Source organism: Fukomys damarensis, unplaced genomic scaffold, assembly GCF_012274545.1.
Source record: "Fukomys damarensis isolate Sample0158 unplaced genomic scaffold, DMR_v1.0_HiC HiC_scaffold_3, whole genome shotgun sequence".
NCBI lineage: Eukaryota > Metazoa > Chordata > Mammalia > Rodentia > Bathyergidae > Fukomys > Fukomys damarensis.
The window spans coordinates 5,546,236-5,560,570 of record NW_022900915.1 but is presented as its reverse complement, the minus strand read 5'-3'; the positions used below and the strand labels follow the sequence as shown (position 1 = coordinate 5,560,570).

The 14,335-nt window shown below is 37.4% G+C and overlaps 1 protein-coding gene across 1 annotated transcript in view; it reads right to left on the bottom strand.

The window, feature by feature from the left end:
- Nucleotides 1-10,767: 10,767 nt before the first annotated feature.
- Nucleotides 10,768-14,335, bottom strand: part of Slc12a2 (solute carrier family 12 member 2) — a 216,102-nt gene continuing 212,534 nt past the window's right edge. Inside the window, exons 26-29 of the mRNA XM_010627283.2 lie at nt 14,050-14,136; nt 13,211-13,346; nt 12,759-12,826; nt 10,768-11,541 (exon numbers count right to left, since the gene is read on the bottom strand). Of these exons, the coding sequence (XP_010625585.2) occupies nt 11,406-11,541; nt 12,759-12,826; nt 13,211-13,346; nt 14,050-14,136 (427 nt within the window). The 3' untranslated portion in view covers nt 10,768-11,405. The remainder of the gene's footprint in view (nt 11,542-12,758; nt 12,827-13,210; nt 13,347-14,049; nt 14,137-14,335) is intronic.

The window sequence follows — 14,335 nt, the reverse complement described above, 5'->3', positions numbered from 1 at the left end:
TGTGTGTGTGTGTGTGTGTGTGATTCCTCACTGGGAAACTTAGTGTTTGTCATGTACATTGTTTGGACAACAGACTCCTAATTGAAAATTAACTAGTTCAGTTGATACATAATTTAAATGATGTTTGTGGTGACTGTGCTAGACTCACTGAGAAATAAATATTGTGTAGTTCGCAGTAATGTCAGTGATCTTCAAGAGTGATGTTGACTTCTTACATTGCTTTAAAATGTAATTTTGCCTGAATTACAAATCCACAAGAGGAATTAAGACCATCCTAAAACATCAACCTAGGATGTAGTCTGGGGCAGATAAGAGAACGTCTGCCAGGACTTTGCAGGCAGCGCATTGAGGATTTGAGAACGGCCTGTGTGGTGGATAAGGGGAACATACAAGATTGTTAACTAGATGTTTGTGCTAGATTTCAAAGCAAATGGATGAGAAATCTTCCACGTATGAGCCAGATGCTTTAGATTAAGCTGCATTTTGATTGATCCAGGCACTTTCCAGGATGCTTCCCTTTATACAACTTATCTCCTCCAATAATTTGTTAAATCATGAATGTTTAAAAGATATTTGTGCACTTCCTGGCTCAGTGAGGCACCTTATTCTTGTATTACTTAATCCTCCTTCAATTCTTAACGTTGCACACTGTAAGAAGTGCCCTTGAGGGAGAAGATGCTGCCCATTTCTTTGCATCTCCAGGGCTACAGCTTGACCTAAAGGTTTTAGGCCAATGCTTGCACTTACTGACTTTGTTACGGTTTGGTAAGGGTGTTGATTATACAGGCTGAGTTGGTAAGAGATGGAAAGATTTACTGGGCTTTATGAGACATACAGTAGGCTCCTTTAGGGGGTATATAAAGCATCACCAAGTCCTTGGAGTTTTGAGCTACTGATATTTGTACTTAAGCTTCTGGGGATTGTATTTGGAGTCCTCCTGCCTGAGCAATGTTAGGGTTCCAGGCATGCACTGGGGTAAGGCATATATGATGCACAATATGTCCATGGTGTTGAAATTTATAATTTATTAATACATAGTGCTTGAAAACAATTTATGTGCTTCGTGTAGAAGAATCAAAGAATGGGTTCAGTGAAATTTCAGCTTTGGGTACTCATGGTGGCAAGGTGACTGCCCTAGGCAGACTATTTCTGCTTTTGGTTTACAAGACCAAAGCACTGTACTACAAGAACCCTTCATTTGAGAAGTTTATTCTCAAATAGACTTGTGGTGTTCAAGAACAAGCATAAAAAAATACAGTATCGATAAAATCTATCTGGTAATAATAGAAGGATATTCTACTGGTCGACCTCCCATTCATGTAAGTGTGATGAGATCAGCTAGCAGAGTTCAGAATAAGCACCGCCTTCATGAATCATCCTAAATCGCTGTTTGGATAAAGCGTAAGAATGATTGCTGAAGTGAGGCCTGAGAACGCAGGGACAATGGACCTCTTAGTTTATTCGGAATGAGTCATAAGGCCGCACGAGCAAGTAAGAGATGCCGTTCTGGTTTAAGTTGGGGAGGTTCACTCAGGGAATTCGCAGGTGTCTCCTAGAAGATCAAAGGAAAATAAATTTTCCTACTACAATGAGTAGCGTTAGGATTAGAAATAGAAAGCCAAGAATGTCTTTAATTGTACAGTAGGCATGCAATAGGGTTTTATCTGGGTCAGAAGTTATTCCTGCTAGGTTGGTCCTGTTTTGGGAAGGAAGAGGAGATGAGTTACGGTAAGAGCTGTGATAACGAAGATAACATGAGGTGGGAAGTAAATCATGTCACAGAAGCTCTGTCAACGGAAAACCTGCGTCAGATCCGTTCTACCAGATGAGTGCCAACCGACAGGAAAACTGAGGGGTTCGTAGTGATGCTCGTCCTAGGAAAACACTCGTCCTCATGAGAGGACACATCCATAAATGCCACAGCAATAGCTACAAACAGTAAAATGATCTCAGGACTTTGGCTTTCCAGAGACCTATAGACACCAGAGGCCCCAGTGGCATGCGGATAGTAATCCAACCATAACTTACGTCAGATTGCTATGTGTAGCAAATGAGAATGCAGCTTTTGTGCTGGATATAAAAACATGGCTAGGAATAATCCTATAATGATTTGCACAACGAGGCACACTCTGAATAAAAAGCCAAAATTTCACCATGCTGAGATGTTCAGTGGGGCTGGTAGGTCTGAGTGGTTAACAATTTTCCTCAGGGGACGGAGTTTTTAGATGTTGGTCATGAACATTTCTGTAGTTGAAAAATAACAGTGACTTTTCGTGTCATTTAGTGATGGTTTCATTATGTATTATTTTTGTTTTAGGTATTGTAGGGATTAAAAACCATCACCAATCGGTTGTGAAGATCAATAGGATTGGTTAGGAAATCATGTTAAATTTCAGTGGGTCATTTTAGGTTTGATGTTTTTAATTTACTTAGGAGGAGTAAGTTTGGATATAGTACGGCAATAACTTTTCGAGTATTCCGAGACGGGGTGACAGAGCAGTAATTTGGGATCCACTAATGTTGGGTCCTCTAATGGCATTATTTAATGATTATGCAAATGTTGTACTATGATGAAATAGAAATTGATTTTAAGAATTTGGAGGACCGAGTCATTTTTGAGGCTAGACGTTGATCTTCACGGAGATTCCATAGGTGCAGCTGTACTATACAGTTATAGAATCTGACTAATGGTTTGTAGATTTTTCTTTTTCTTCTGTCTCCTTCCTTCCTCACTCACCAATCCCTCATCCTCCCTCTCCCTCTCCCTTTCTGCAATACTAGGGATTGAACCCCAGGCCTTTGTACTTAACTATATTCCCAACACAGACACACACACACACACACACACACACACACACACACACACACACACAAAACCTTTGAGACAGAGTTTCTCTAAGTCGCTAAGTTCCCAGGTTGGCCTTGGATTTGATCTTGTTATTTGGAAGTGGAAGATATTTTGGGTTGCCAGTTTCTCTAATTAATTAGGTCTTGAAGTGGATACCTTATTTGGACTTGTTGAAAATGTTATGAATAGATTTGAGAATTTAGAGATGTGTGAGAATTTAATGTTAAGATTGTGAGTTGTCAGGTTAAGTTCTATCGCTAAAGTGAAGCCTAAAGTAGTTATAGCAAAAGCTGGTATTTCTAGGCAAAATGGCATAGCTGAGGGGTGTTATAGTTAAAATTGTTGGAAATGAGAAGCCACTTGATTGAATTTATCAGGACAGTATTGTCCTCACTAATATTAACTAAAGCTAGAAATCAGGGTCATTCTACAAGTACAAAGCCAACAACGGCCTTGCTACAGGGAGCTGTTAGGGAGTCGCAAGGAGTGTGATTAGAGCTCAGACACTGAGGCTGTTGTACGATGGCTTTGCAGATTCAGAATAAACATCTGTAAAGAGGTTTATCCTTGTAAGAGCCAGGCTTCCAATACTTGATAAGGACATAGTGAATGATACGGCTTTAAATAAATCTCTTACTTTTCAAGTATCTTGTTGTAATTAATGTAACAGATACAAAGCATATGAATCACACAGTGTCTACATACGGAGGAATCACGTTCTATCTAGAATCTGACATCTCTGATATATTTACACAAAACCGCCTGAAGAGCTGCTATGGTTGCATTCCTAACCATTTCAATAACTGATTTATACGAATGGTGTAATACCCCTCACCTGGTAAACAGCTGAAGTAGATTGCTGGCAGTAACTAGAATTAGTATAGTACTAAGAAGTGTAAGTACTTAGAGAATTACTATTTGGATCTGAGTGTACATCATACAGAAAACTCTGAATATATGGCAAAAAGTGATACTGCCAAAAATATTGCTATTTAATCTAGTTTGAAGCTAGTAAGAGTTTGGTTACTGTGTCATGACTGATTGTTTCAAGGCTGAAATGGATAAATATTTCATGGTTTAATTGAATAATTAGGGTTGAAATTAGGCTAAAGATAAAAGTGAATGAGATAAATCTTTGTAACGAGAGAGATAGCTTTATATGTCGTGAAAGGTAATGTTACAATATCGTGATCAAAGAGAATGAGTTAGCAGTTCTTACATACTTTCTCAGTAAAGAAGGAGTTTTAAGCTTCTGTTAGATTCACAATCCAGTGTTTGTTTAACTATATAATAATGGGCCCTCAAAATAATTTTTGGGCTGGGCATGGTGGCGAATGCCTATAATCCCAGCACTCAGGAGGCTGAGGCAGGAGGATCGCTGTGAGTTTGAGACCAGCTTGGGCTACACAGTGAGTTCCAGGTCAGTCTCAACTACATAGTCAGACCCTGTCTAAAAAAAAAACAAAAAAAAAAAAATTTTTTTTTTGGATTCAACAATAGGAGAGAAAAGATGTATACGAGGGTATTTTCTTATTTGAAGGATGAAATAATATTGTTAAAGTGCTCGGTAAAATTTCCTCATTGTTATAATTAGCACACAATACATGGCTGTACAAGGCCTGAGTCCTTGGGGACAATGAGAACTGTGACATTCAGATCAAGGTCAGATATCTTAACTTGGTATCTTATCTGTCACAGCCCTAAGACCCAAAGTCAGATGGGCTAGCAGCTGGCTGAGTGTGTTTACCAGAGAAAACTAGCTTGGGAGCAAGATTCCGCACCTTAGTCGCCAAATACTTGGCCTCACAGCCAGTGTGAACCCTCAGCAGGCGGGAACCCTTCCTACACACGGCCACGGAAGACAAGGATGAGATGCCAGACGGCAGAATCTGGACAGGCAGCACCGAGGCCAGGTACCCCCTCATTCATCTTTCCAAGTAAGTGTTCTTGGAACAACTCTCATCTGCTATATAATTATATAAGAGTGGAGAGCAGTCTAGCTGAGTGGTTAAGAGCACAGGGTTTAGCTACACTCTGAACCTGGACACTCGCTTTGCAGGGTGATGTGGATTTACAGAATCAATCTCATAGTCGTTAAGATTAAATGAGATAAAACAAGCCAAGTATCTGGTACACAGAGGAATTTGATAAAGTTACAAATGTATAATGGGTAAATGTATCATCTGGCCTTTCATAGAACACTGGACAAGAAGCCACATTTTTAGGTTGACCTATTTCATAAATACTCTGAATTCAGATGATCCCTATAACTAGCTCCAAAAAACGTAGTTAGGTTTTCTCACATATTCCATTGCTCACGGACCACCATTTTGAGAGCAATTACATGGGGTAATAGGTCATGGGCATCTATTGGTTTAGTCTTCCCAGCCTCCCTTTCTTTTCAATAAAATCTTGTTTTTATAAAGAATCCACTGCTTGTCAAGTAGCCAGTTACGCCTAATCGATGACATGGCTGAATCACAGGGATCATATTTTCTAAGCTGAACCCACTGGGACCTTCCCCAGTCTTTTCTGCCAAAGCTTCCTGGGTCGTATCATCTATTATAGTCACCGCTACACCCCTGGACTGAGCACGGTTTCCTTCAGAAGCCATTAAAGTCCACTTTAAAAGTCAACCCTACTGAGGCAAACCAGCAAGAAGGTAGTCATGGAGCCCTAATGACATTATCCTAAGGAGTCCTGTTTCAACTATCTTGAGTCCTTGAACTGAGCTGTCTTCCTGAACTTTTTTCTGTTCTATTTCTACCATTAACAAAGATCCAACTATTATAAAATATGAAAACACTGAGTACTTTGGAAATGAGATATGGTTTAGATCTGGAATGCGGCCCAAGACTCATGTCCGGAAGTTGGGCTTTTGGAAGGTGACTGTATCATGGGGATTCTCTACTGAGAAATCCACAGCTACATGTGCTGCTAGGAGGTGGGGTCTGACTAGAAGAGGTGGGTCTGGGCCCGGAGTTGGCTCAGTGGTTCCGCCGCCTGCCTCTCAAGTGCAAGGGCCCAAGTTTGATTCCCGGTAACAAAAAAAAAAAAAAAAAAAAAAAGAGCGAAAAAAAAAAAAAAAAAAAGAAAAGAGGTGGGTCACGGTCCATCGTGACCTGGAAGGGTCCACCTCCACTTCCCTAGCTCTTTCCCTCACTGCTCCCTGGCTTCCACGATGTGAGGCTTTCGTCTGCAGCCTCTTCCATCACGCCATTTTTCCATTTTTTCTCTGGAGTTGGCGGGTCCTGCGTGGACCCAGACCTTGAAACTGTGAGCCAAAATAAACCTCCTCCATTAAGTTGCTTGCCCTGGGGTACTGCGTCTCAACAACTGACTGAGAGGTGCTCTAAATTCCCAGACAGTATAAGGAAAAAGAAATTCAAGGATAACAGGGAAGAATAGATAAAAACAATCCCAGAGAGAGACAGAGTTCTAAGAAGCAGAACATGTGAAGAGACTTCCACTCCAAACGCAGATTATGTGGCAGGAATAAACAGGCCTCACACATACTGAGTTCCGCCCCTGCGCTACAGGGCCCACCCTGTTTTAAATAAGCCCTCCAGCGCATGTTGACATACACTAAAGTTTAAAAACCACTGCTCCAATGTTTCAATACATAACACACCTGTGGTTTTTTATAAATTTTCTGAAAAAACCCAAGTGTGAAATTTATGTCAATAATGCTAAACTCACAGGTGCATGGAAAGCAAACAAAGGATTAGCTTTACTGACAGAAACCATGAAGAGAAATGGCCACAGCAGGGAAGACATAGGCTGCCGTTCAGGAACTAGGACCACGTACATAGTAAGAAATGCTAACCAGTTCACCAGAGTTTTCAAAATTCAGAGAAAAAAGTCACTTCCATTCTTCGTAATTATTTCCCAAAAGGAAATATGGTATGATCGTGGAACTCAAATATAAAAAGACAAATCGTCTCATGATTAACAAACCTCTTCTTGGAGTTTAAAGTTCCATCTCACCAGCCTCCTCCCATACCTAATTTGTCTTTATCTTCTAAATTTCTTAGTCATATTTTTCAGGAACTCAAGGTTTCGTGATTTAAGCAAAACCTGTAGATGTAAATAACCTGTTGCTTATGGGTTGAGGAAAACTCCCATGGATTGCTCCTTTACAGATTAGGACTACCTTCTTTAAAAATGGATTGGTAGCTGGGTGTAGTGGTGCACGCCTATAATCCCAGCACTCAGGAGGCTGAGGCAGGAGGATTGCTGTGAGTTCAAGACCATCCTGGGCTACATAGTGAGTTCCAGGTCAGTCTCAACTACATAGTGAGACCATCTCAAAAAACAACAACAAAATCAGAAAAACAAACAAATAAAAATGGATTGTTTGGTGCTTAATTTAAAATGTAAAAAAGCAAATATATTCATAACTTACATGTTGTTATACCTATGTAATTATAAAATATGGATACTAAAATGGTGGCTGTGTGTTGTTAGATATATCAGAGGTGAATATAGTTACCCTATAAAGTGCTTCTCTTCTTGAGACTAAGACTTTCAGGACAAAAATTTCAACAATTCTCTAACTCAAAGTCTTCAGCAGTATTTTAATGAAATTCTGGTAGGTATTGAGTTAGATTTTAATATCCAATATTCACACATCACAGCTTCTATTTCAGGGATCAAAGTTTGTTTACTTTTATATTTGCTACAAGTTAGCTATATTGGTAATTTGTACTCACATACAAATAGTGCAGACAATGTTTTGGCAAGACACTTATTTTGGGGAATGGGTTCCTGATCAGTAGGGTCAGTGGCCAGATGTAAGGCTGTATAATAAGAAATGATAAATTCAGAGGCATACTCTTTTCTCTAAAATAGTTTGTCTTGCTTTGTCTAACTCAAAATTAAATGGGCTGAAGTTCTAATGCTCCCATTTAATAGACTATTTGAAATGCCTGTCACATAATTAAAAGGGATCTAGGACCCCGAGCTTATCCTGGGACTAGGACCTTCTGACCCAATCAACGTCACCACCTGTTTCTTTAGAGCCTAAAAGCATCCTGTTGATTCATAAACATAAAGTGGGAAGCTTATCAAATGCACTTATTTGCTTTCTTCCTGGTGAATGAATAACAACAAAAACCTGCTTGTTCAAAGATGAATTATACTTCTGTTTTGAAATCTGTTGGGTGGTCTGAAATCAGGAAATGTCACATTCCTGTTGTCTCGGAATTCTTTTAGGTTCCCAAGGCAGTGAATAAACTGGGCTGAATAGTAAATTACTTCAGAATAAAACAAAGCTCATATAATGGACATTACATTTGGTTCCGGATACCTCATAGATCTACCTCACAGAACAGGCACCACTGGGAGAAAGCCTGGAAATCAAAGACCTGGGCTCTAGGCCAACATCCTTCTCTCATGTACCATGACCTTGGGAAACTCCCCAAAGGGCTCCAAGCTGCTTTCTTAGAAGAAAAGGAGATAAGTAACTGTTCTGTAACACACCTACCAGGATTTAAATGAGAAAGGAAAAATGTTTCATAAAACTGTAAATCAGCTTAGTGAAAATCTTAGGAAGAAAACAAATCAGATTAAGTTCAAGGCCTATGAATCCCTTTTAATCTTTTAGTTTCCTTGTTCATAAAGAAGGATTTGGCCCCCCCAAATAAAGCAGAATTAGAGAAGATGAGTTATCTTTAAAAAGTCAGAATGAGCTATACGTTACAGTCAGCATCAACAGTAATTATTCCTAAGGCTCAGGGATAGGGAACAATTTCAAATAACTTCAGAGGCATGGATATTAAGCTAAAGCCATTAAAAAAATACAGACGTTCATGAAAGAACAGTTACACAAATGAGATGAAAACACAAAGCTGACTTAAGACTCGTAATAGGTTAAAATACAAGAGTAGACATTAAATAGTTTTAATGAACGCACTTGCTTTATTGCAGTAAACTCTGTACAAAGCAACAACTGCAATACTCAAGGTTAAAACATTAAAAAAGCATCTCTGTGACAGTTATAGTACAGTATTATCAAAATATTACATTTTCAAATTTAGTAGATAACCATCCACCAGCGCTCAAATCTTTAAATTATTTCCACAGACTTAAAAAAAATGTAATGCCAGAAAGCAATGTAAAAACAGGAACCTAAAATATAAAGGAAACAATGTAACAAATAAATATCTGATTTAATTAACTGTTAACCAGCTTAACACTAACATTCTCACTAAACCCATGAATTCTCACCTATAGGAATAAAGAACTCAAATGTCACTGTGTAATTATTTATTTCCAAGTTATCACCAATGATTAGAATTAAAAACTTGGCATTAAAATAATCAAATTATGCATAAAGTTGAATGAATAGCTTCAACACCAGCTAGCATCTTTAGGAATTGTTAAAATTTTTAGAGCACTAAAACAACCTTGAAAATTTGACCTGATGTCTAGCGTTAAGTAAAAGTAATGAATTTTTTTAAAAAGTGAAAAGTTTCTTACATTATTTCACAGACAATATTACCCTCCCTGCATTATGCATATTTAGATATATATTTTATGTACTTTATACACACATGTATGATGCACAACATTTGGTTCCTTTAGTACAGATCACAATGATGTTTTCCTGAATAGAAAAAAAAAAAAACCTTTTAAATTAAAAAAGGAAGTGTACCTGTGCACATTTCAAGATAGCAGCACTCAGTCCATGCCCTACTAACCCTTTAAAAAGTTCACACATGATATTGTTTAGTGAATGAATTTCTATTCTTTCCCCCTAAACAATGCAAAATTTGTTGTAACAAAATGGAACAATGCTGAGTTATAATGCAGGAAAAAATTTAGAAAAATCGATTACTTCACTTTAATATTCTGAACTCAAATGAGCATATCTCCAATTTATATTCGCACAGCAAAACTACTGCAACACTGAAAATAGTTTTTATAGATTTCTATCAAGAATCATGAGAACCCGTATAATTCTCCATGACTGAAACTTATCAATGAGTCCATCGACAAGGATGTCAGATGAAATGCTCTTCATTTTGTAACCGGATGATAGTTATGGAAGTTATACTATGGCCTTCAAAGGATTGCCTTTGCTCTCCATGAAACTCATAACCTGTTGATCTGATTTTGAACATGTTTACTAAAACAAAAAAAGTAACAAACCATGATCACTTTAAGCAAAATATTAGCAACATAAATTTCATTACATACACATACCTGCATCTGTACATACATATACACATGTACAGATATGTAGATGTAAATCCCTTGAAATGTTTTTAGGAAGTCCTTAAATAAAAATGAAAAACTTCACATTAATAACTGCATATAAAGCTTTTGGTAACAGTACATATGCACTGTCAAAATGCTACTAGTAGACTAAGATGTCAAAAACAGACATTTTAAACACATAAACTGGCAGTTTTTCTTAACACAAATCTTAAAGTATTAAGAATGGATTAAATTTCAATGTTCAGAATAATCTGTTCAGACCTGAGTGTATTAAGACTAAGTGTACTTGACAATTGAATGAATTAAGCCTAAAAACATTTCACTAAGAAACCAGTGGTCCATTTAACCGTTTGATGAAACATCACTTTAATGATTTATAAAGAATGGTATAGTATACTGAAATTCCACATAGTGTTTATTTAAATATTCTACTAAATAACATTGCTTTGTCTAAATTTCCTCCAGGTAAATCTGCTAGCATTTCTTAAAAGTCCCTCAAATTTGAGGGAAATTCCAAATTAGGATAAATATCTCTTAAAATAAATACAAATGATCTTGAGAATTTTAATTTAAAGAACGACGTGGTTTTTTAGCACAGTAATAGAAATACTGGGTAAATTTTCAACCTTCTCTACTGTTTCAAAAAATAAACCCAGAATAGACAAATGGGAGTTTAAAAAGGTATCTTGGGCCTTTTCTTTCCTAGTTCTATATTAACACAGACTCATACAAACCAAACCTTGGGGTTCACGTTCTGGTTATCCCTCCTCTCCGTTTACCCCACTTTTCATTAGCCCACCCCAATTTTCACCTTTTATACCTAACAGATACTTTTACAAAACATAGAAAACATACAGTATTCAACACTAATTCAACCAAAGCTGAAAAGCAAGGTCCATTTTACAGTGAAAGAGACTAGAAATAAAATATCTGAAGGCAAAGTTTGACATTCTACAAATTTATAAAAGGATATATGGATGAAATTTGGTTAGTTTCAGAAGGCACCCAAGGCTAAAGGCTTTTTGTACTCTTCATTAATCAAAAAAATCACACACTTTTATTGCTATTCAAGTAGCAAAAGAAAACTTTACTCTTATGAACTTCAGTCCAACAAGACAGAATCATCATTCATAAAAACTGAGATATGGAATTGACTAGAACTGAAGTCTCCATACACATAACGATGGAACAGCTTTCCTGTGTGCTTTCAAATTAACGAAACAGTGAAAGAAAAGTCACAGTTCGCCACAGTAACGTTAACATGTCACTGAAGATTTCAGTCACTTCACTAGGCACTGAAGTACCATTCTGGAGGGCAGTCTGCTGTGTAGAACATTTAAGAATAGAAGGTAAGGACACTCTGATGGTTCCCACGAACCAGGAGGACTGGCGGCAGGTCCTTAGACAGAGCTTCTAACCATGCCATGTAGAGAGCACTAGACACAGCACCCTTCCGAGCAACTGGGAGACTCCTGGGATCAAAAAGAGAAAGGACACCGAACAATGTCTTTAAAGTGAGAGGAAACATAACAAGAACTATAAACTGAATCATAATAAGTGTGCCTAGAAATTACTATATTGCGGAATACTTCTGAGAGGGAAATTCTGCATTTAGAACACCACCTACTATATTCTCCTGTCACTCATGAAAACATGTCCAACGTCTTCAGATTAAAACAGAAGATTTTTAAACATTTGTTCATTAAGAATAGCAAACAACTATTTCTATAAACTGTGATACAAAAAAACTACAACTACAACTAAATTTCAATCTTCCCCTTCCTCCACAAGGCAAGATAGAATTCTTTTAGGACAAAAGGATATTTGTGTCAGAATTTGGAAAACAGAAGCTAAGATAAATGATATTAAGTTTTATCTTATTTTTGTGAACTTTAACTTCTATTTATAGATCACACACTAGAGACCAGCTAACCTCTGAGGTTTTTCTCTACATTTCTATGCGTTAGCACCTTCCAGTGTACGTACTTGATCATTTAACAGCAAAGCAAGAAACCTAACAGAACAGCTAAGTATTTGTTAACTGAGCTAACAGTTCTTTGGTACACCTTTTTCGTCATTTGAAAGTTTCTGAAGGTCTGAGCTTTCCTTACCTATATAAGGTCACAGGCCCAAGGACTGAAAAACATTTGGTTCAAGTAATACCTAGTTAACCTACTTCAGCAGAGAACAGGCAAAAACAGGCATTAGCATTTATCTTCTGTTCAAGGACACGTGGTCTATATGAAACGATCTGCTGATGGGGATTCAGGCAGGAATGCTGTTCCAATTTATTCCGCTAAATGACTTTATGGGGTTATTTTCATGAGGAAGCTATCTGTGGTCTAATTTTAATGTGGGTCCCCCCATCCCACACGATTCATGACAAGGCTAAGAAATTTTGAAAAAGTGAGAATAAGGGAAAAAATAAAATCTAGCCTAACCTATTATGATAAACAATTGATTAGATTTATATAAGCTTAAAAGGGTTTTTCTTTTCTCCCAACTTAAATGATTTTTCCATATGCTTAAAGCAAAGTATATTCAACAAAGTTTGTTTTATCCTTTTTATAAATCATTAAGTCATTAATGAGTGTTATATAGACAAGTACCTGGAAAAGAAATTAATCAGAAGTACAGTGCATATTATAAAATGAATAGCCAAGGAAATCTTAATACACATAGTACTTACATGACAATAATATTTGCTGTGCTTGAATGTTCCTTTAATAACTCATTTAATCTGATCTGCCGGTATGTCTGAAATGAAAACAAGTCAAAAATCATTCCCAGACTATTTGAAAATTAGAATTTAGTATAATTTGGGGCTGGGATGTAGCACAGTGGTACAGTGCATGAACAGCTCTTGCAAAGCCCTGGCCTCACCTCCAGCATCAGGCAAACACCTAGCATAGGTCATAAATCAAAACACAACACATTTTGGCAGAAAAAAATAAACAAAAACATGTATCTGATCTTTATTTAGAAAAAAACTGATGCTTTCCATCATTCACATACAGATTCAATTTAAATTTGACTTAATTTACATAAGTGGTTTCTCCCACATCAAATTTGTCTTTGGAAATTTTGTGTTGTCTTTTTTTCAAAGCACAAGGAAGTTTAATGTAAAGGAAATGGAAATACCTTGGTCTTATAAAGTTCGAGCTCGTTATCTGTTATCCGCCACGGCTCATCTTCTTTCGTTTTATCTGCAAGGTCTTGTTCTTTGTCATCTTCATGAAGTCTGTATGGCTCAATCATCTCATCAAAAGCCACAATGCTTGAGAGAAAGGACACTGACAATTAACTTTGAGTTAACTGTTATTAACTGGTTATATAACAAGTTAGTTGTCAGCAACTGATTACATAACAGAAAAATCTTAAACTGAATCCCAAGGAAGTCAGTGCTTCTTGTCCGCTATGTGCTCCTCCACACAGCTACAGCAGTCACTTCGCTAATTTATCTAGAGAAAGCCATCTGTGGTCAGCGGAACTCGGAAACTCAGAGCCACAAGCCTGTGAGATGGAAACTACAGCTGATTTCCCCTTCGTTCCTGTGGCCACCTCTTCTCTAACTAAACTGTCGCACAGTACCCGAAACGATCCTTTTAACAGAAAGTCAAACTGTGTGGTCTGGGGGCGTAGCTCAGGGGAAGAGTACTCGCCGAGTGTGCCAAGGCCTTCTTTTCCTCAAAATCCCCAAACTTTTCATAACTCAAGTACCAAAGAATAAAAGTACTGTAAGAAAATGGAGGAGAATACTTTGAAGAGAGGAAAGGACAGGCAGTCATTTTAGAATTTTTGGATCCAAAGTCTTACTATAACAAAGACACTTACTTCAACATCTACTATCAGAGAATCAACTACATTTGGTTTCCTATTAAAGCAGGGAAAAAAAACTTCAAGTCATTAAGTTCAAGTATCTGTGTAAGGCCATCTATAAAAGGGTTCAAAATTTGTAGAGAGTTTATCCAATAACTTACTTTTCTTTCTTTGGTTTGGTATTGATATCTCCGAGGACCATTATATCGGAAAAGTCTATTCGGAACTTGCTAAGCAAAGTAGCCATCCTAGAACACAAATGAACAGTGTTTAGATAAATGAAAGGTATATATAAATATTTTTATCCTACACAAGGCTGAATGTATAGAATTCAAAAAATACCGGGCCGGGGATTTAGTTCAGTGGTTCTGGCGCCTGCCTTGCAAGCACAAGGACCCAGTTCAATCCCTGGTACAAAAAAAAAAAAAAAAAAAAAAAAAAAAAAAA